Source organism: Vipera berus, assembly GCF_964194415.1.
Source record: "Vipera berus genome assembly, chromosome: Z".
In the NCBI taxonomy this organism is placed as follows: Eukaryota; Metazoa; Chordata; class Lepidosauria; order Squamata; family Viperidae; genus Vipera; species Vipera berus.
This window is the reverse complement of record NC_138205.1, coordinates 35,004,454-35,026,015: the sequence shown is the minus strand read 5'-3', so window position 1 is coordinate 35,026,015 and position 21,562 is coordinate 35,004,454. Positions and strand designations below refer to the sequence as shown.

The following is a 21,562-nucleotide window of genomic DNA, read 5'->3' as shown; positions in this document are numbered from 1 at the left end:
CTGATAATATTTCATATCATAACAGAAGTTCAAAACACATGTTTCATCCAGTTACTTGATGACAACCCATGCTAGTGAAGCCAAGTACCTGGAATGGTTGTGCCTCATCAGTGTAAAATCTGATTACTAGAAGTATTTTCTCCACGACTTAGTGTTGCCATTTATGTACAGCTAAAACAAACCAAAATAGTCAATATTGCAGAAAATTTGCACATTTAGAAATGACTATTAAAATTTAAATAAAAATATGATACAAAATAGCCTTAATTCCATACCTACTTAGTTTGCCTTAGAACAGTTCATGGGCATTTTAAAGCCTTCATTTCTACCTTCTTTTAATTATTATTTCTTTAAACTGGACTCGGACAGGTAGATCATAAAAAAGAATGCATTCTTGCTTTCCTTGAACTGTTATTTGGCATCAACATATTTGTATTGGTATGCTGCAGCAAAACTAATAGAGTATTTTGGTTTATCCTTGTGGGGACCAATGTTTGTTTCAACATGTTCAATTATTGGCATATGAACTGTGCCTGAAAACAAGGATTTTGCCAGAGGCCAAGACTGAACTAGAAGTTTTTGATACATTGCTCCACTCTTATCCAAAATAATTTGCCAACCTATTTTTCAGTCTGTGTTATGTTACACTGCGAGTCTTTGCCTGACTGCATCAGCATGTGGGCTGCATAGATAGAACTAGTGCATTCTGCTGCCACAAGTCCCTAGCCAATGGCTGATGAAAAGTAATGGTGGGAGCCACAATAATATTCAATTGTAGTTTTCACCACAACCATAACAATTTTGCTGCTATACTATGGGCAATTTCATATTAAAGGTGTAGTGCTGCCATTTTCTGCAAAATCTGTATCACTTAGAATATATAATTGTCATTATATGAATTTGGAATTTTACAACAGAATGTAAATTTGAAGATCAATAGAGCTGTTTGGAAATGCCTTCTCACCCACCATCTTTTTTTGAAAGAATACCACTAACTGTAATATCACCACCTTTCCATAAGTTTCAGGGCTGTTTTGCACTTTTCCCAAATATTTGTCATATAACTGTGAAGCAAGAAAAAGCTGGGTTTACAGTGAATAATCGGCACATCATGAACCATATATTATAACAATCTACATACACAGATACATATTAATTCAAATCCAAAATTATTTTGATAATTTGAACAGTTTTTGTTAAATAATTTGTAATCATTTATCTTTATGATCAACTAAAAATAACCTAATGATTCATCTAAGAGATGTTCTTGTGATACTAAGGGAACAGTAGCATCTGGATTTTTCACCATAGTCATAATATCTCCAGCAATTCTATAGGCATTATTCCATAGTTACTAAAATCACCTCTGAGCAGGGTACCTACTTGCACATTACCCAAGAGAGAATTATTTGTATATAATGTATTAATACTTAAAGGTACAGAAACTGAAAATATATACTATAATGTAAATACAAATTGGTATATCTTGGGGAATGCTTTGATCAGGTGACCTGTGTTCCTGCTACTCCATCTACTGCACTGATTTATCAATTTAAAGTTACTTTTTCTGTTTTCTCATGATTCTTTATCACTAAACTGCATTTGATCCGGAAAGCTCTTTAAATACATAAATACGGATTTTCCTTCTGATAGTCATTTAAGTACAATTGTTTTATAACAATGATATCTATCTATCTATCTATCTATCTATCTATCTATCTATCTATCTATCTATCTATCTATCTATCTATCTATCTATCTATCTATCTATCTATCATTAACATCCCTTGACATATGCAATTCAATAAATACTGACATCATGAAAAAGCCAAAACATACTTTTTTGGTAAACTTAGAAAATACTCAAAGTATTCTTCTGAATGTATTGAAGACACTGCTTCATTGTGTTATATCACTGAAAATATCTGCGAAATAAATTGAGCTTCAACATGGGTTAGTTTCTGGCAGTAATAATTTTAAAAGCTCACCAGGAAGATCAAACTGGATACATTAAGCTAGTCTGTAAACCTGAGAAGGACCTATATTTTATTTATTTACAAATATGAGAAAAGAGATAAATATATAATAAAACATATATGAATAAAACACATGTAGGAGAAAATAGTCCAGCTATAATTTTTTAAAGCAGTAGCATTACAAAGACAGAACTATTTCACACTAAATTCAAATACAATCCAACCGAACCAGAAATAAATCTTGAATACAGCTGATGTCATGGAAACACAGAGAACTTTCAAATTGGAATAGAAACCTCATATGGAAGTGCCCTTAATCTTTTAAATGCTATTAAAGGCATAGTAATTGGCATAGCAAATTAAGAGTAGCATAGGCATAGTAAAGGCATAGTAGTAGTAGTAGTAAAGGCATAGTAGTAGTTTTTCCACAATAGCACTGAGGTGAGGATTTCTATTGTATTTCATTCAGACTTCCAATTACAATTTCTTCGATCTCTAGAGGAGACTACAAAAATTACCTCAAGACTGGAAAAAAATCAGTCCATCTTGACATTGTTGGAACAGATGGGCAATTAGTGCAGCACAGATACCCATATTTCTATATTCCTGTAAGCCAATTTTCCAAACATGGCATTGCTTTAACCACTTTTTTCCTATGCACATTAAAAAATCAAAAATTAAATTTGGCCCAAGTGGCTTTTTAAGTATGATTTTAAGCCTGTTTAAACTTGAATTATTTCAGGATATGTAAACATTAATTACTTCAGGGAAAACTAGAAAACTGAGCTGGGTGCAGGGCCTCTGTGGAGAAACTGTAATAATGAAAAAAATTGCAACTTTTTCCCCCTGAAGATAAATTTTCAAAATTATGCTGGCACTCTTAATTCAAACACAAATACTGATTTGTAGATATACTCTATACACCATACAATATACATTGTCATTCAGTAGATCACTACTCCTTACAATACATAAAAAAGTAATTTTTTTAAAAAAAGTGGAAAACAAGGGCCAAGTTTATAAGTTATAGTGAAAATTACATTAACGTTCCACTGCTTTCCCAAAAGAGTTGAGATTTTCTGCTGTCTAAAAAAGGTGGTGAAAGCACATGAAAAGAGGAAAAATAAGAAAACAACTGCACAGTAAGATTTTGTACATCTTATCCATCCCTTGAAATTAACAGATCTATGTGATCCTATCTGTAGTAAATTTATTATAAATCAGCAGAACGTGAAACTGAAAAAAAATAATTCCGACATCATTAATTTCAAGATTCCTTTAAATATGAGGAATAGGACCCTTTTTCCTTGATTGCGAAAAAACACTTAAGAAAAGTGGAGCTGAGGACTGCCCCCGACCTCCGATCATTCCGCCGGGGCCTGAAGACCTGGCTCTTTGAGCTCTCGGGCCCAGGCTGAGGAGAAATTTTAATTGGGGTTTTAAGTATACAGGGTCAATTTAATATTTTTTAATTTGGTTTTTTAACTTTTGTATGGTGGATTTTTTAATTTCCTGTAAACCGCCCTGAGTCCTCAGGGAATAGGGCGGTATATAAATGTAAATAAATAAATAAATAAAATAAATAAAAGCCAAACTGCTCTACATAATTTACCAATAGTTCAGTCTGTGGTGCACAGGTAGCATGTATAAAATGCATGCATTACATAACTGTTGCTATATAAAAACATATATTTTTAATTGAAAAGTTTTACAAAAACAAAGTTTTACCCCCAACCCCCCCACCCCAAAACCACCCACTTCCCCCCCCCCCACTTCCCAGAGCTAAATACAGGATTATAGTTATAATAATCATATTCTAAATAAAAATTATGCAAATATACAATTAACCAAATTCATAATGTGCTTTAACTCCCCTTTAACATAACTACAATCAAAGTAACAATAACAATATCCCACTAAAATCTACTCATAAGCTAAATGGAACTTTTTAATCCCATATTTGTTCTAAATATAATCTATCCTTCTCCTCCAAACTGAAACATATCTTTCCTGTGAATGATCCTTCAAATACACAAAAAATCTTAGACATCTCAGCAAGATTCGAAACTTTAGACACCCATTCTTCTATAATAAACAAACTATCCTTTTTATATTCAACATCAAATTAGTTTCTTTAACATCACAATCTACAATAATACCCCATTATCCAATAGATTCAAAATAAGACTAGCATCCCAAACCTTTTCTATCAAGGTACCTATGCATATTTGTAACAAAGTTCTTTCATATGTTTTCTGTAGGAACAAGTCTATCTCTCATATTCCTTTCCCGCCATAATTATTCAACATCAAATTAGTTTCTTTAACATCACAATCTACAATAATATCCCATTATCCAATGGATTCAAAATAAGACTAGTATGCCTAAACCCTAAAAACATAATTAATGGGAAATATTGTTAATTTCCCTGTTTATGGACAAATATGTGCTGTAGCAACTATATTTAGAACTGCATTCTCTGGCCTACTGTATCATTTTTTATCAAAGACCTGCTGGATTGGGGTGGGGCAAGTTCAGCACAAACTTACTTCTTTAATTACAGCTCTGCAAGCCAATACTTCGGTGATGGTAGCAATGGTAACATTTGAATATTAGGCTTCTGAAGCCTTTTCTGAAAAATCTGAATTTTTGTGCTCCTTTCCCAACTTGATGTCCTCCAATAGTTTACATCTGAGACAAGCTGGAGTTATGATGCTAGAAATAGCCAAAATGCATGATACTATATTTTATCTCCTTTCAGTTAGAACTTTCTAAAGAACGGATACTAGCATAGGTGTCCAGAAATGTTCTAAGCAGCCTATCTTTCTTTGCCTTTTAGCTTTAAAGGGAGTCTTACCAAAATCCAGATGTTCATAATTTCAAAGACTAGGTATTCTGATGCAACACTTTGATCCTTGTAGCCTAGACATGTGGGATGCTCCCATTGTAGTTTTTCTCCAACAGCCCACACATCAGATAAAGACTACATTCTCATGGGTAACTCACTAACCATGAGAAGTAAGCCATCTGACTTTCTTCAAACTCACATCTTTATGCATAAGAATCTATCATCTGGAGATATCCTCACATTTTCCTTCCCTTACATTCAGTCATATGTCAACATTGTCCAAGACAATAGGCATTCTCATCATATTTCCCAGGATTCTGTAAGTGAAATGAAAGAGGGAAAAAGAGGAGTACTCCCCAATTCCTTGCTGCTTTTTCCTTCTGAAAATCAAGATGATTCAGTTGCATATGGAAGAACTCAAAGACAATTTGAGGAGTGGCAAAGGAAATAGAGCAAAAACAAAAACACATTTTGGGGGGTCTTTTTTTGACAGCAGTATTAAAATGGGTTTTTTTTGTACATCAGCTCAGCTGCACTTTCACCTTCAAAACTCTTATTTCATTTTAAAAAAATCGACAGCACAAGCTATAATTTGGCGATAGCAATTGCAGGATATATCTGGATTTGTTATGCTACTTTAATTAAATACTGCGTTACGGCTTGCGACAACTTCATTGCTAAAGCACAAATGAGTGTGGAATTAAAGTGTTAGGCTTTCAGTACCATAATATTTGGGGGTCTTTTTGTTTTGTCTCTCCATATATTCTTTTTCCTTTATTATTCCTCACCCTCCACCTTTCAGTTTAACAAAGTAAAGAGTCATAAAATCAAGTTGTTTGTTCATTTATAGATGGAGTAGGCAAGGGAAAAAGAAAAAGGAAAAGAAATGAAGAAAAGAAAAATATAGGTTATAATCATACAATTCTACTGCAGACTCTCTTCTGAGGATTCTCTGATAGCAGGAAGAATTCCTTTGATGGGAAAATGTTTGAATATTAAGTGTGTTTGTGACTCTTATCTTTCACACCCGGCTCCTTGTAAATGATAGTTCTCACGGCTATGGGATTTAGCTTCTTTTGTGTAGCATTTAATAGCCAGCTTTTAATTTTTTTTCAACTGTTGATTCGTTACCACTTTGACACAATAGCAGCTCTTGAAAGTTCATACAAATTTTATTCTTGATTATTGCAAATGAACCGAAAGCAGTTTCTTCAGTATCAGCTGCCCCTTCTATTTCCCCCCCCCTCCACCTTTGACTAGACCAGTAAACTTGAAAAGAGTTATGGGGCTAAGGCAAACTTATTTTATTCCCAGAAATGTAACCCCCGATCTCATCAATCTATTTGCTTCTCTACTAATGAAAAGCCAAGGCTGCATGTGACATTTCGTGGCACCAACCACTTTAAATGTTACTGACATCAATCGGGTTTTTAAATGTTACTTGCATTTCATATGGATCAGGAAATGGTTTTATAATTATCTCCTGCTCTCTAAATGCACTGAGAGATTTTCACATTGTTGTTCTTTTAAAAATTTCTTGATCACAGTCAAATTAAATAACAATATATATTTATATTCCTAAGCTGTAAGAGATTGATTAAATAAATAAATAATTTTACAAGAAAACAAGTTTTGTGACATGCGCAGGCAGCTCTGGTATGTTAACAAAGGAGATTCTAAAAGATGGTTTTAGAATACTTTTGCACAACTGTAATTAGATTATAACTGCAGCTCAAGTCACAGCAAAATAAATATCAGAAAAAATTGTCAAGCAAATGTGAGATTTTTCTGGCTAAAGATTAGGCTGAACTTATTTTTGAACTAGTAGCTTAAATAAAAACATTTATTTTTATCATCTTCTTAAGAAATAATCAGTATGACAAATTAGTAACATTTCTATTGCCAATTTAAAATACAGTCCTTTTTGCTCTTCATAACCAACTTGGGAAGATTGGTAGTGTTTAGACTAAATCTTTGTCCAATAAAAGCAAAGTTAGTTCTAGCCAAGAGCTTGTTAGAAACCTGCTTTTGGAAAATGGAAGGAATGTCACATTTAAGGACACAAATTTCCCTGATAATATATTCAAATAAAAACGCACTGAATCCACTACATACACTAGCATAACTAATAAATTTGCAATATTTCAGCCTCAACAGCCTACAATGGTTCATTTTAAAGATTTACGTGATAAAAAATTATTCAGAGATGAATGGAGTTTATTCTGTGCCAGATTGGGAGGTATAAGGAATTAAACTACTGTCTTTAACAGTGCATTTATTATTACCCCTGACAAAGAATGAAGACTTTTACAGGGTCCATGATAAATTTCTACATAAAATAAACAGGGTGGTGGATTTGCGTACATGCTACTACACATATATTATATCTAAATATTGCATTAACACAAGAAATTGGGCATGGTTTGCATTTGAGGTTACTAAAGATTACCTAGCACAATGAAGGAGATAATTTAGAAATGAACTAACTAAAAGTCCCTTATTATATAAGGCACTCTTATAATCTAGAAGAGATGTTTAAATGGAAGATTTTGTCTAGAAATAATAAGCAACCCTTACAACATCTATTAAAATCTTTATCTGTTATTGGAAAAGGATAACAGAGTGGGCACATTTTGGCATAGTTTTATCCAGCTGAGATCAATTATAAATCACAATTCCATCTTCTCTGGAGACAGAGGAAAACTTCAGAGAAAGTCACATGGATAATTTTCTGGATTCTGGTATTCTACTCCAACTCAAAGGAAATGGAATTTAGGAAGTGAAAAAAGACAAACTACTTATTAAGCACGTATCTTACTCATTAGGAGGCAGAGATTTCCTCAATATGTCAGATCTATAAATATCTCACCCAGCCATCCTTAATGGTTAAAATCTGTTTCTTCATTGCCTCATGATAGGACCATCCCTGACCTAGAGTTCATACTTGAAGATCATAGATGGGAGATTAGTTTTAACAGGCTTTAAGCCCTCTGTCAAAGCCAAACAATAAAAGATGGATTTCCACCCCAGACTTTCAGTGCTTGTTTATCAGTGGAATGGGGATTACAATCCAAATTAATGATTTGGTTATAAAAGCAGGTGGTGGTGAGTTCCCCAACATTAATTAATATTCAGTATCAAAGTGCATTTGTATGTATGTTGTATAGCTTTGTTGCTTATGACTTGAATAACAATGAAATGTACCATATAGCTGAAAGTATAGGACTTGAAATCAGCATGAAAGAGACAGAAGCTATGTGTGAGTCTTTGAAAATGAATATTCTGTAGATTATTTCATATTTTTGAACTGCATGATATTGTTTCAATCAGGGAAATCTCGGTGATTAAAAACATGGATTCCCCATTTTTTCCAATGCTCTTCCTTTATTGTTAAATGGGGGGGGGGGCAGGGCCACATTTGTAAAAAGGCAAATCTAGTGAAGGTTGTTTCTTCTGAATCAGTTAACATCTATGGATTAAACAGCATTCCTCTTTTTAAATACAGTGAGATAGTCTGACAATTCAGGAGGCAAAATTAATAATAAGAATGCTTCTATTTTCAGAAGAATAGTCATCTTACTTTTTATGACATAAAACAAAACCAGAATTAAAGGGAAAGAAGGGGATTTCAATGTTATATTAATTTTAGAATGCCACACCCATAGGGCAGTAATGGGTTATTACTGAGGTGGGATCACATTATTTCATCTTTGCCTATCCTGGCCCCACATAACCTTTCTGTCCTTATAGAAAACTATGTGTAGAAAATTACATGGGAGAAATGAATCGTCTGGGGGGTATATTTCTGGATGGTTGGTTCTTGTCTGAGGATGAAGATGAAGGGGGCTGTGGTAGGGGAAGCTCTCTGATGGGGGAACATGAGGTAGGAAATAGCCTTAAGCCTGAATTTGACCGGTGTATGACCGTTGCCTTCTAGCTGACCTCAGAATCTATTCCCAAGCATTTCTGATTCTATAGTCTCCTGTCCCCATGGGGGTTATTAATGGGGAAAAACCCCCACCATCCTAGCCATCTTTTCATTGCAATGCCGCTTATTAAGAATGACATGATGGGGATATAGATAGAAGGAAGAGAAAATATATATGGGTTTTAACAGGCACTTGCTAAAATGATCTTAGTTGAAATGAAGGTTCATAGAATCATCTGATCATTCTTCCCCCCCTGCCTCCCCCCCCATCTAATGCTTTGTATCTGACTCCTCATTCCCACAAAAAGACCACTAGATGTCACCCGCCTCCTCTCACTTCAGGATCTATGGAAATAGGATTGTACTTTAAAGCAACAGTTCAGAATTAATAACACTGGAATGTTTTGTTTGTCTTATCACGTCAGAGAGAGAGAGAGAGAGAGAGAGAGAGAGAGAGAGAGAGAGAGAGAGAGAGAGAGAGAGAAATTTTAAAATACAAAAATCTTCTGTCTTGATTTATGGGATGGGAATAAGGATGCTGTATGACTACAGAGCTGTGGCATTCTCTGAGTTCCTTAAACTGGTGCCCTCTAGTATTGAATTACAGTTCCCATCATCGCCAGCCAGCATAGTTGTTACTAGAGATGATAGGAATGGTCTGAGCATCATCATTAGGTTTTATCTGTTGTTTTCCTTTTATATTTTAGATTCATAACTTTGCCATGGAAAATTATTTCCAAATACAAACATTAAGTTTCTTGAAATATACCACTTCTTTGATTTTTGCAGGGTTTGTTGGGTGGCTGAGGATTTTAAAAAATAATGGTGGCCTGGAATGACAATCAGAAGCTTTCCAATATGTGAATCATACAATGGGAAAAGAGACGAAGGTTAAACCATCTGCTTGCCACAAAACAAAATAATCTATTTATCAGTCTCTGGACATAGTAAAGATTACTTAACAAAATGCAGTCTGTTACTCCTCAGAATTCTGGTGGAATAAAATAATCTCCTTTGACAAACTAAGTGGCTCTCCAGAACAACACATTCTAGACCATCCTGATTTGTGAAGAACAACTTATTGACTAAAAAGGTCCCAGTCACTCCACTCTGAACATGCACAAACATGTGATTGAAAATTATTCTAAATATGACATCAAGCCAAGAATGCCACAACCAGGCATTTGGCATAGAACTGCAACCACTCCTATCATCCAGATTCATTCAAATATTACATTTTTAAGTATATAGTTAAAAAGAAACATACTTGGAAGTGTATTAATCATTGAACCCATCAGCCATTGACAGTATCCCAACTAGTGGCATAGACTGCTTTTTACAGTCATCTGAATATTGTAAAATAATGGTAATGAAGATGAACTTACATTGTCTCATTGGCTATAGCAACTGGGGAATTATAGGGGAATATATTCTCCCATGATTGCTTTGTTCTGATTTTTATTCATTATTTTTTTAAAACTTCCCCAGGAAGTTACAATACTTACCTAATTTCAACTGATCTTGAAAAGCTAAATAAAGTATAACTTAGTATCTGGATGGGAGATCATCAGGAAATACCAGGGCTGTGAGCTAAACTGGGAAGGGTGTCTGGGAGTTCAGGGGTGGCAAACAGAAGAAAACAATGGTAACAAAATGCTGCCAAGAAAATTACAGGGATCTATTTGTAATTCCCAGGATTTGAGCTCTCAAGTCTTTATAGTTCTGAGGGCTTGGCTGAATTCAATTGCATGTGATATTAATAAATTCCTTAGACATTGGTACACTGGATACCTGTAGGGAAATCATTGCTGGCCTAATTCATAAGCCTCGTCATTCTGTGCCAGTAATACTCTGGTTCATTTCTAGCTCATAATCCTTGTAATAGATACCAGATATTGATATCTCAATGAATGATTTGCAAAGCGTTTTTGAACTCCCCAAAAGGTATAGAAACAAACACTTATAGCAATACATCAAACTGTTCTGTTGTAAAATTACCTGGGGGAATGCAGAGCAGGTCATAGTTGTACTAACCAACTCTTAATGCAATGCAGTTGTAAGGTGAAGTTGTAAAATGAAAGAGATGGTTCTTTAAAGAAAAAAAATCAGGGACATCTGGTAACACCAGGGCCAAGCCCAAGTGACAAAACTGGCAAAGTTTGCTACAAGCTCCTAGTATCATTTAAAAGCACCTGAGAATGCAAGCTGATTCAGGTTGTTGAGCATAACCACTGACTGCTCTGTTAATGGTGCTAGTGAGGAGCTCCAGAACAGCATTATCAATGGCACAAGAGATATGCTGATGCCTTAACACCTCCAGGTTGGCTGTGCTCAATGAAATTGTCCAGGTTTTAATGCTGGAGCCTCAGCAATAAAAAGGAATGGTTAACATTATTTAAAAGGGGAAAAAATATCAAACCAAAATGGAAGCACATGATATTGTCAAACTTTTGCAGGGTATGCCATTCCTAAAACAAGCAATATAATTCTGAGATCTTAGGTAGAAATGCTAGGAGTTTCTTGATCAAGGCTGGAGCTTACAAAGGACACATACAGTAATTATATAACTATGTGGAAATGTTGAGCCAAAGACAATTTTGACATAAGACTATGACCCAAACTGAAGCAAAATCCATTTTAAGTCATACAACTACTTCAAATACCAGTGACTGGGAATCTTAAGAAGCAAAGATCTACTCCAAACTCCAAGCACCTTTAAAGTGTAATTGATATACTTTCATCTTCTCATCATGGCAAACACAAGAAAAGCTGCAAATTTAGGAAAAGAAAGGAGGGATTCACTTAGCAACTTAAAGGGAAAACTATTTCACAGATTTATTGCAGAATATGTTTGGGCAATTTGGCAAAAGAATTGACTTTGATGGTTGCCAATAATTTGGTTACTTTTAAAAAGGAAATAGAAGTAGGATTTGTAAAAAAAAAATAGCAAAGAAGAAGTCAAGAAATTGAAGAATCTGTAGGACAATTGGTTGGAGATCTAAGACAAATTACTAACATAGTGGAAGTTTGGAAACTAGGACAGAAATTATAAATAAAGAGATGGAGAAAGATTTGGATAATTTGGCAGTATTGGACCTGAAAAAATTGTAGCAATTCCTTAAAAACATGGAGAAGATATAAAACAAAAGCTTGTTAAACCTATCTAATTTCCTAGGTTGGGAGGAAGATGACACTATCAGAGACTGATATGGTTTCTATGATTAATACATATTTTGCAAAATTAAGAAATGTTCCAAGGGATGTCCTTGTGCACTTTGTTAGGAAAAAGATTAGATATCAAAGTTTCCAGCAGTATGTTAATACTAGACTGGGGATTGATGAAGCTATTGTGCTTAAGTAAATTCCAAACAGAATACTGTGTAAGTGAAAAAATGTGTGTTTTTTCCTGATGAACTTAAACAAGATTTCATCTGGATAAGAAAGGGTGATTTTCCCCCCTTTTAAATGACAGAGATTTAGAATAAACTCTATTCAGAAAAAAAGAGATATTTTTGAGAAAATTTAAAGAAGAATTGGAGGAAATACAATGGAAGTGACAATGACAGATGCAACTAAACAAATGTTACAACAGAAAAAACAAAACACTGAAGAGGATTCCACATTGGGTTCCACAGGGACTGACTTTTTAAAAAGTATTGCCTAATTATGGAATAATGCTTAATGTAAAATACAAATGGAACAAATGCTTCTAAAAGAGAAAAAATTGTTATTGGAAAAAGTTAAAACGATATGTGGTTTACTTACAAAAATACATATTAAGAAAAAAGATGTAAAATATTTGAATGACAAAAATTTGGCTGAAGAATTTATTTCAGTAGGGATGAAAAAGGAGTTATAAATCCTCATCTATATCCAAAAGTCATATTGACTGATAATCATGGCAGATATGTTGGAGTGGACATTAATCTACATGGGACTAAGACTTTGATATTAGGAATTTATGTACACAATCAAGATTAAATAGTATTTTATAAAGGACCTATAGACAAATTATTGGATTTTCTATATGAAAATTGGTGTTTCCTGGGAGATTGGAATGAAGTTGTTTCCCCACAAAAAGGATAGAATTTTTTTTGAGAAAAAAATTAAAATATACAAAGTAAATTGTGATATACAAAATAAGTAATAATGCATTATTATTGTATTTTGCAAAATAAGTAATAATCCATTATTATTGTATTATTCCCATAATTTTTGCCAAAAGTAACTTTTATACCTTATAATATCTTGATTTGTCTATTTAGCTACATGTCCAATGACAAATGCAAACATTAAGGATCAGAGACCTTGGATACAATGGATACTAGCTCACTTAGTGGCTATATTTTTTAAATTCTAAAAAATGGCTACATTTGGACTAATCTCCTTTTTAGGTACAGATGCATAATATTTAAAAGGATGTTTTATAAATATAAAATATGATGTCTATACCAATTTTCATACCAATGATTCACATACCAATTCTTATGGAACATCATGCTCCGTGATGATGCCAGTGTTAACTGAACTGCAAGAATAACGGTTATGATGTTGACATACAGGGAACAAAAATGCAAAGACCCTTTTCAACCTGAAAACCTGCATCATTTGCAGAGAAACTAAGTAAGGGGAGGGGAAACTAAAATTTCACCCCTTCCCAATGCTTTCTCTCAACAGGATTATTTTTCTGTTTAAAAAGGGCTATTAAAATATTTGCTTCACATTTTTATGCAGTTTTCACTAATCCACAACCACATATTAGGAGACATCAGATTGAGAACGGTTGATATTGTGTATAATGTTTAATATAAAGATTCCCTTGTCAAATTAGCCACTTAGTGGCTAACCAAGGATCACTGATATGAAAAATAACTCATGTTATTAGGGAAAAAATCACATTACTGTATGCACACAAAAGCAGAATCTGAATCTTCATGTCTCTATCTTGTTTATTGAAATTTGCATTTGGTATTGTGGGATGCAATGTAAAATGCCATTTCAAATTTCAATAGCAGAACAGATTATTATTATTATTTGATTGGGACTACCTTAATGGTGAAAAGAAAGAATCTACCTTCCATAAAATCTAAAGTTATAGTAAATATATGAGTTTAATTTAGTCAGCCCCCTCCTTGCCCCATACCATAATTGAACAGGTCTTTCCTATTTTCTGTTGAATCATTGCCAACTAACCCCCCCCCCCGCTTCTTTCCAATCCCAAAATCACATCTCCCCATGGCTGATGCATGAAATGTCAGGCAGGACCTTAGCAGCAGACGCATGCATTCCAAATAACACCAGATGGATTTTTATATTAGCTACTAATTCATGTTCAAGGCACAGCAACCATACTGCGTTTTTTTTAAAGAAAAAAAGAAAAGAAAAGAAAAAGCAAGCCTCGGCGCCTCTGCCACACTTGCTTCGGCAAGATTAATTTTGCAAAATTAATTGGGACAAGATTGAGAAGGAAATTAAAATGCAGCTGAGTGAACAGGTTTTTCAAACACCTTTTTCTCTTCTTCTCCCAATCCACTTGCTTGCCACTCTCAGCAACCCTCCCAAGCTTTATTTTATCTCTGTTTCTTCAATAATTATAGGTGAGCACTATTGCCTCATAAAATCATTTTTGAAAGAAAAACACTCATGAGCACTTAGTTATTCCCAAGGAAGATGTGATAGAGCTCCATTGAAAAAAATTAAAACCAGGTCATATTCTTGGGTGGTAAGGGAAGGAAAGCAGGAAGGCAACATTTACTAGTCTAGGTCATATTATATGAAGCAATGTCTACGTCTCAACCATGGCAACTTCAACTCCCATAATTTTCCAGTCAGTGTGTCAAAAGTCCACCATCCTAAATTTGCCAAGATTGAGAAACACTGATCTACATTATAAAAATGTCTTCCTTGGAGCATTAAATTGAAAAGACAAGTTAATATTATAAAGATTAAATATGGAAGGGCTTAAGAATGCATTTTGAGATGGCATATTTTTGAAAGCACATTTTGAATACAAGATGATCCTATATTATTAAAAAGCCATCATTTCATTATTTGAAAAGGTTCATCCTCTGAAATTGTAAGAACTGGAAAATTGTTAAAGTATTTCCAATAAGTAGTTGCATGGAACCCAAAGTATAAGAAGCATTCATATTGATATTAATGAAGTAAAATATGCCTCTGAATTAAAATGCTCTTGTTCTTCACAAAGGATTAGAGAGAAACAATTTTGTCCTATGTTACAAGATTTTCAATAAATCTTAAATGATCCTCCTATTTTAAAATTAAGCTACTCCGGAGCTTACTCTTCCTCAGTACAGAAATAGATCTCTCTTATGTAGATTCAGCTCTGAAGTTCCTATCCTTTTCTTTCATTGCTCTGATATGAGTAATTACCTAGTAAGTCAGGTTTTTGTCATCTGATATCCAGCTTCTTGGAGCTAGCTAGATCTTTACTTAGGGCACTTTCTGCATTTGCATATCTGTGGCAAAGAAAGTACTTCATGTTCCCACCATTTCTTCATCTTCCATTTCTGCAGTTTCTTGCTCCTATCTCACATCCGACTAAGCAGTTCAATTAACTTTGTGATTCTTGAGTGATTAAATACATGTTCAGCCTGTTATAGAGACAAACTGTAGCCAGGTATATTTACATGAAAGGATTTCCAGGAACAAATTTCTGGACTAGAGAGGTAGATTTGGGTGTAGAAAGAACAAAGATGTGGGTGTTTTTATTACATAGATCTGTAGTCTTCAATGTAGTCTAGTTTCAGAAAATTTCCATAATGATTATAGAGAGTCCATAACAGGACTCATCTGTACTGCAGATATTACTCATTTTTACATATTTTACTACATCCTCATGGGAGAAAACTACTAGCTGCCGTCAGATAAGAAGGTTGCTTCCCAGAACATAGTTTTCCTTTTTGATATCCTTCTTACATTGACCAACCTAGCCACTGATGAATACTGTATATTCCACAAACTACATATGTTCTCTTTCATACTTCACTTTCCTCAACATCCTAAATGCACTATTTATTTAAAGATTTTAAAAGAAGACAATAGTAAAACCAGTTTCCTCTTTCTCTCCTGCCATACTAAACTCTGTCCTTTTGTAACTGCTTGAGACTGCTCACCTTCCCCTCCACTGGAGTCCACATCTGTTTAGAGCTTAAAATGATAATTGCACAGTATTGTTTCTGCAGCAAGTTTATTAGCAAAGCTAATAAATTAGAAGAATGTTATGGGCAGCTGATGCAATATTTATACCATCCAAAAATTATTGGAATTATCTCAGGAACTTTAAAATTAAATTGCATCACAGTTTGACTGCTTGTTCAGAACAGCTGAAATCACAACCAGCTCTCATATAGTTTAGATATGCCCTTTATTTATCTTATCTTTTTGGTTTTGGGATTTTTGGCATATGGTAAAATTGCTGTAGGTTCTGAGAGATTCCAACCTCCATGCTGTGGGGGAGGGTCCTGGTAACCCAAATATTTGGCACACAGTAATATAGGACTTCAGAGATGTTGAGATGCTACTGGAAGATAGAGGACATAGGCATTTTCCTCTGCCACTTTCTTTTCAAATTACAGATGAGGCTGCCTTGAACTTCTGCAACTGGCTGCTAATAAATATTGAAGCATTTCTTTAGCATTGTCCCAGTAATTACTTATGGCATGATAGTGTTCCCAACTAAAAAGTTGGTATATAATCTAGAAGTCCTTCAGCTGAATTAACAGGTGGAAATAGTGGCGGGGTGTGTGTGTGTGTGTAGTTTGCTCAGCTCTAGCTGCTGCATCATTAACACCCCTACTTTAATCAAGATGACTGATGCCCTGATTATCACAGCTAGACACTATAATGTATTCTATATAGGACTGCCTCTAAAGATGGTTCCAAATGTGGTGGCAAGACTCCTAAAGGGACAAATCAATTAGCGTAAAGTTCATTATATTCACTGTATTCTATGTATTCACTGAAATGGCTCCTGATTGGCTTTCAGGCTTAATTCAAATTGCTTATCATATTTTTAGGATCTTCTTATCACCGCTTCATATTAAATCAGGCAACATCTGACCAGTATGAACAACTCTGTGAGGGTTGAGAGAGATGGGTCTCATTAAAGGTCTCCTCAGTGGTGGCTCTAAATCTTTGGATCTGGAAGTGAAAATGGAGTGCATCTCTGCTAGTATTTATAAAAGCAATTAAAACCAGGTATTCTAGCAGGCATTCAGCTCCTAATTTGTCCTGGTGTTTTTCTTTAGAGTTATTTGTTTGGACATTATGTTATGATTTTAACTATGTGTACTGGTTATTTGCCTCCCAGACTCCTAGTTGATTTCAACAGCTTATAAATAAGACAAATAAATACATAAATAATATATTTACCTTACTAATGATGTATATCAAATCTCCCCTTTGGAAGGAAAGTTCATCTTGGTGGCTCCCAGTGCAGTCCCACAGACTTTGATAATAATTTGCATAACGTCTTATGAATCCTAAGAGAGAAATTTCATTGCAAAACAGTCTTTGAATTCCATTCAAGGGATTGACAGAAATACTGCAGTAGAGTTGAAAGCATTTGTTTAAAACACACATACATGTTGTAGTCCTCGACTAACAACCACAACTAAACTCAAAATTTCCATTGCTAAGAAAGATAGTTAAGTGATTTTTTTCTCCATTTTATGATCTTTCTTGCCACAGTTGTTAAAAGAATCATTGCAGTTGTTAAATTACTAACATAGTTACTAAATAAATCTGGCTTCCCCATTGACTTTGCTTGTCAGAAGGTCGCAAAAGGTGATCACGAGCCCAGGAGACTGCAACTGTCATAAATACATTGCTAACCGTCTGAATTTTGATCACATGATGCTGCAGTGGTTCTAAGTGTGAAAAATGGTTTAAGTCACTTTTATATATTAGTCACAGACACACAGACACAGACACAGACACAGACACAGACACACACACACACACACACACACACGATTGATAGTGAAGATCAAGGTTATTCTAAGATATTTTTTAAAAAATGTACAATGTATGATAAGAATACATGAATGAAATAGGCAAGAAGATTACATATGGATCTCAATATACTAGTGGTTCCCAACCTTTTCTATGCCCCACTCCTCTAGAACGCTTCTAATATATTCTCACACCACTTACAAAAGTTCGAAATAACAGCAACAAATTATGCATATACACTATAATTTTTATAACCCAAATTTTCACACCCCCTAGAATATTGTCTGACGCCCCTGGTTGGGAACCCCTGCAATATACCAATAGGTATTTTTCCACAGCAAGAATATTGAAATTATATGCATGTGCCCGTCTCTATTTATCGGATTCTGTCCACAAGTTTTCAAGTTTATCTATTCCATAAGGTTAGGAAACTATTTTAAGAACTTTAACAGTTTTCAGAATAATGAATTGTACTTACTTAATACCAAATATATGCTATCGTGAATTGATAGTTTTCAGGATCGTTTTATTTGGCATGCTAGTGATATTTATATAATTATGTGTCTATGCAAGATTTCATCTTAATTGTTCTTCTCAAAATTTAGGGTTTAGATACAACAGATAAAAGTTTGTGAACCCTTTTGAATTTCAATATTCCTGTAAAAAAATAACTTATAACATGATGTGTTTTCCACACTAGTCTTAAAACTAGATAATGAGAAATCAAATAAACAAATGAGCCAAGAACATTATTCTTGTTCATTTATTTATTGTGGAAATCAAGGTATGTTAAATATTTCTGTGTGGCAAAATCATGGGAATCTTTGCTTTCAGTAATTGGTGTCTCCCCTCCCCCACAGCAGCTCCGCCACAGCAGCAGTAATTGCTTCTAATAACGGTTGATCAGTCCTGCACTTCGCTTGGAGGAACATTGGCCTGTTCCTTCTTTTAGAAAAGCTGAAGATTGCTGGTGGTCTTCCTTGTATGAACTGCCCCTTCAGCTTTTCAACAGCATTTCTATAGGATTAAGGTCAGGAGTTTGACCTGGCCATTCCAAAAATTAATTTTTTTTCTGCTTCTTTGGTTGTATGATTTGTGTGACTGGGCTCATTGTCTTGCTGCATAATTCATTTTCTCTTGAGCTTCATCTCCTAGACCAGGGATAGGCAACCTTGTCTCTTTTATGACTCGTGGACTTCAACTCCCAGAATTCCTGAGCCAGCATGGCTCAGCATGGCTGTCTCAGGGATTCTGGGAGTTGGAGTCCATGAGTCATAAAAGAGCCAAGGTTGCTACCTTTGACCTAGATAGATATTCTGATATTTTTCTGTTGAATTTGTTGGTATAATTCAAAATCTATAACTTTATCAATGTTGGCAAGCTGTCCTGGAAGCTGTCCAAAACCATTTTGCCAAACAACGCTTATTATTCAAGTCAAAAAGTTCTATTTTGGTCTCATATATCCACAGAAAATTCTTCCAATAGCCTTCTGGCTCTTTTGCAAACTGTAAATGGGTAAGTCATGTTGTTTTTGGAGAGTAGTGGCTTTCTCCTTGCATCTGTACCACACATACCATTGTAATTCAGGATTTTCTTGATGGTGATGTCGTGAAAACTGACATTCACTAATGCAAGGGAAGCCTTTAGTTTCTTAAACATTATCCTGGGATTCTTTGAAATCTTCCAGAGTATTACATGGCTTGCTCTTGGTGTGAATCAGAATAGAGCTGGAATCAGAATAGAGCTGGAAGGAACCTTGGAGGTCTTCTAGTCCAGCCCCCTGCTCAAGCAGGAGATCCTATACTATTTCAGACAAGTGAATGTCCAATCTCTTCTTAAAAATCTCCAGTGATGAAGTATCCACAACATCTAAAGGCAAGCTGTTCCAATCGTTAATTGTCCTCAATGTTAGGAAGTTTCTCCTTAATTCCAGGTTGCTTCTCTCCTTGATAGTTTCCATCCATTGTTTCTTGTCCATTTTTGGCTGCTTCCACACACTGCTGACTCATGTTTAAGTGATAGTCCACTAGGAATCCAAGGTCCCTCTCACAATTACTTGTTTTTGAGCAGGTTTTGCCTAATTTGTACTTGTACCTTTGTTTTTCCTGCCTAGGTGTAAAATCTTGCTTTTCTACACATTAAATTTCATTTTGTTGGATAGGGTCCATTATTCAAATCTGTTAAGATCTTTTTGGATCCTGAGCTTGTCTTCTGGGGTGTTGGCTATTCCTGCCAGATTAGTGTCATCTGCAAATTTGATGAGTTCCCTGTCTATTCTCTCATCTAAGTCACTTATGAAGATATTGAAGAGTACTGGGCAGAACTTGGTGGTACTCCATTGCTTAATTCCCTCCTTGTAGATGTAGTATCATTAAGGAATACTCGTCGAGTATGATTTGTCAGCCAGTTACAAATCCATATGGTGGTGATGCTATCTATCCCACATTTTCCTACCCTTCCAAGAAGTAGGTTGTGGTCTCATTTGTCAAATACTTTGCTGAAGTCTAAATATACTATATCCACAGCATTTCACTGGTCCACTAATTTAGTCACTTAGTCAAAGAATGAAATAAGATTGATTTGGCATGATTTGATTTTAACAAACCTACTGGCTACTAGTTATAACTTTATTTGTTTCTTTATTTTAGTAGTATCTTCTCAGGAATTGATGTTAGGATGATTGGTCTGTAGTTTTCTGGGTCTGTTTTCCCCCCTCCTTTTTTGAAGATGGGAACCATATCAGCTCTTTTCCAATCCTCTGGTAGTTTCCCAGTGGTCCAAGATTTTTTTTAAAAAATATGATACAATGGTTCTGAGATAATATCTGTCACCTCCTTCAGAACTCTGCGATATAATCCATCAGGTCCCGGTGATTTATATTCATCAAGGTCAGACAGGTGTTCTCTTACCATTTTCTTGCTTATTTTAATTTTTATTTCTAGTCTGTCTTTTACAGTTGTGTTTTTGGTAGGTTGGGCTAGTTTTTGTGTGTGTCAAGACTGATGCAAAGAATGAATTGCTTTCTTTCTACTGCCTGTTACTTCCTTGCCATCTTCTCTCTTTAGTGGATTGACTGTTTCCTTGCCTTTTTTTTCTAATTTATATGTTGAGAAACTTTTTCTTTTGTCTTTGACTTTTAAGTCTTTGTTCATTCTGAGCCTTCACTTTCCTGACTTCATCTTTGCAGACGTCATCTTTGTACTTTTTGTTTTTCAGTTTATCAGAGAGATATTTGTGCAACTATCTTGTTTTTTTCTTGTTGTTTTTTTTAGTGGTATTGTGTTGGACTGGGCTTTTATGATTATATTTTTCAGTGTTTCCCACGCTTCTTGAATTGTTTTCCCCTTTAGGATTTTTATCCATGAAATTTTGCTTAGGCTTTCTCTGAGTTTGTTAAAATCCCTCTATCATTTCTTCTCTATTAGTAAGAAAGAATTAGGTCCAGTATAGTTTTTCCTTGAGTTCTCTCCTCTACCTTTTGGATGACAAAGTTGTCAGCTATGTTGGTTAGGTATCTGTTCAATTTCCCACTTGTTGCAGTTTGTTTCCCAGCTGATATCAGGATAGTTAAAATCTCCCATTATTAAAACATCCCATTACTACTATGGTATGTTTCTTACATACATTTGTTAATTGATTAGCAGAGAGTTCATCTATTTCTTCTGCTTGGTTGGGTGGCCTGACACCTATAGCAATGTCATTTTTTCTCCTTTTATATTGACCCATATGGACGCTGAGCTTGTCGATCAGAAGGTCGGCAGTTTGGCGGGTCAAATCCCGAGTGCCGCGTAACAGAGTGAGCGCCTGTTACTCATCCCAGCTTCTGCCAACCTA

The 21,562-nt window shown here is 34.9% G+C and overlaps 1 protein-coding gene across 1 annotated transcript in view; it reads right to left on the bottom strand.

The window, feature by feature from the left end:
- The window catches only part of SKAP1 (src kinase associated phosphoprotein 1), a 482,593-nt gene that overhangs the window by 29,302 nt on the left and 431,729 nt on the right, over positions 1-21,562 (bottom strand). Inside the window, exon 10 of the mRNA XM_081343140.1 lies at positions 17,147-17,256. Coding sequence (XP_081199266.1) covers positions 17,147-17,256 — 110 coding nt within the window. The remainder of the gene's footprint in view (positions 1-17,146; positions 17,257-21,562) is intronic.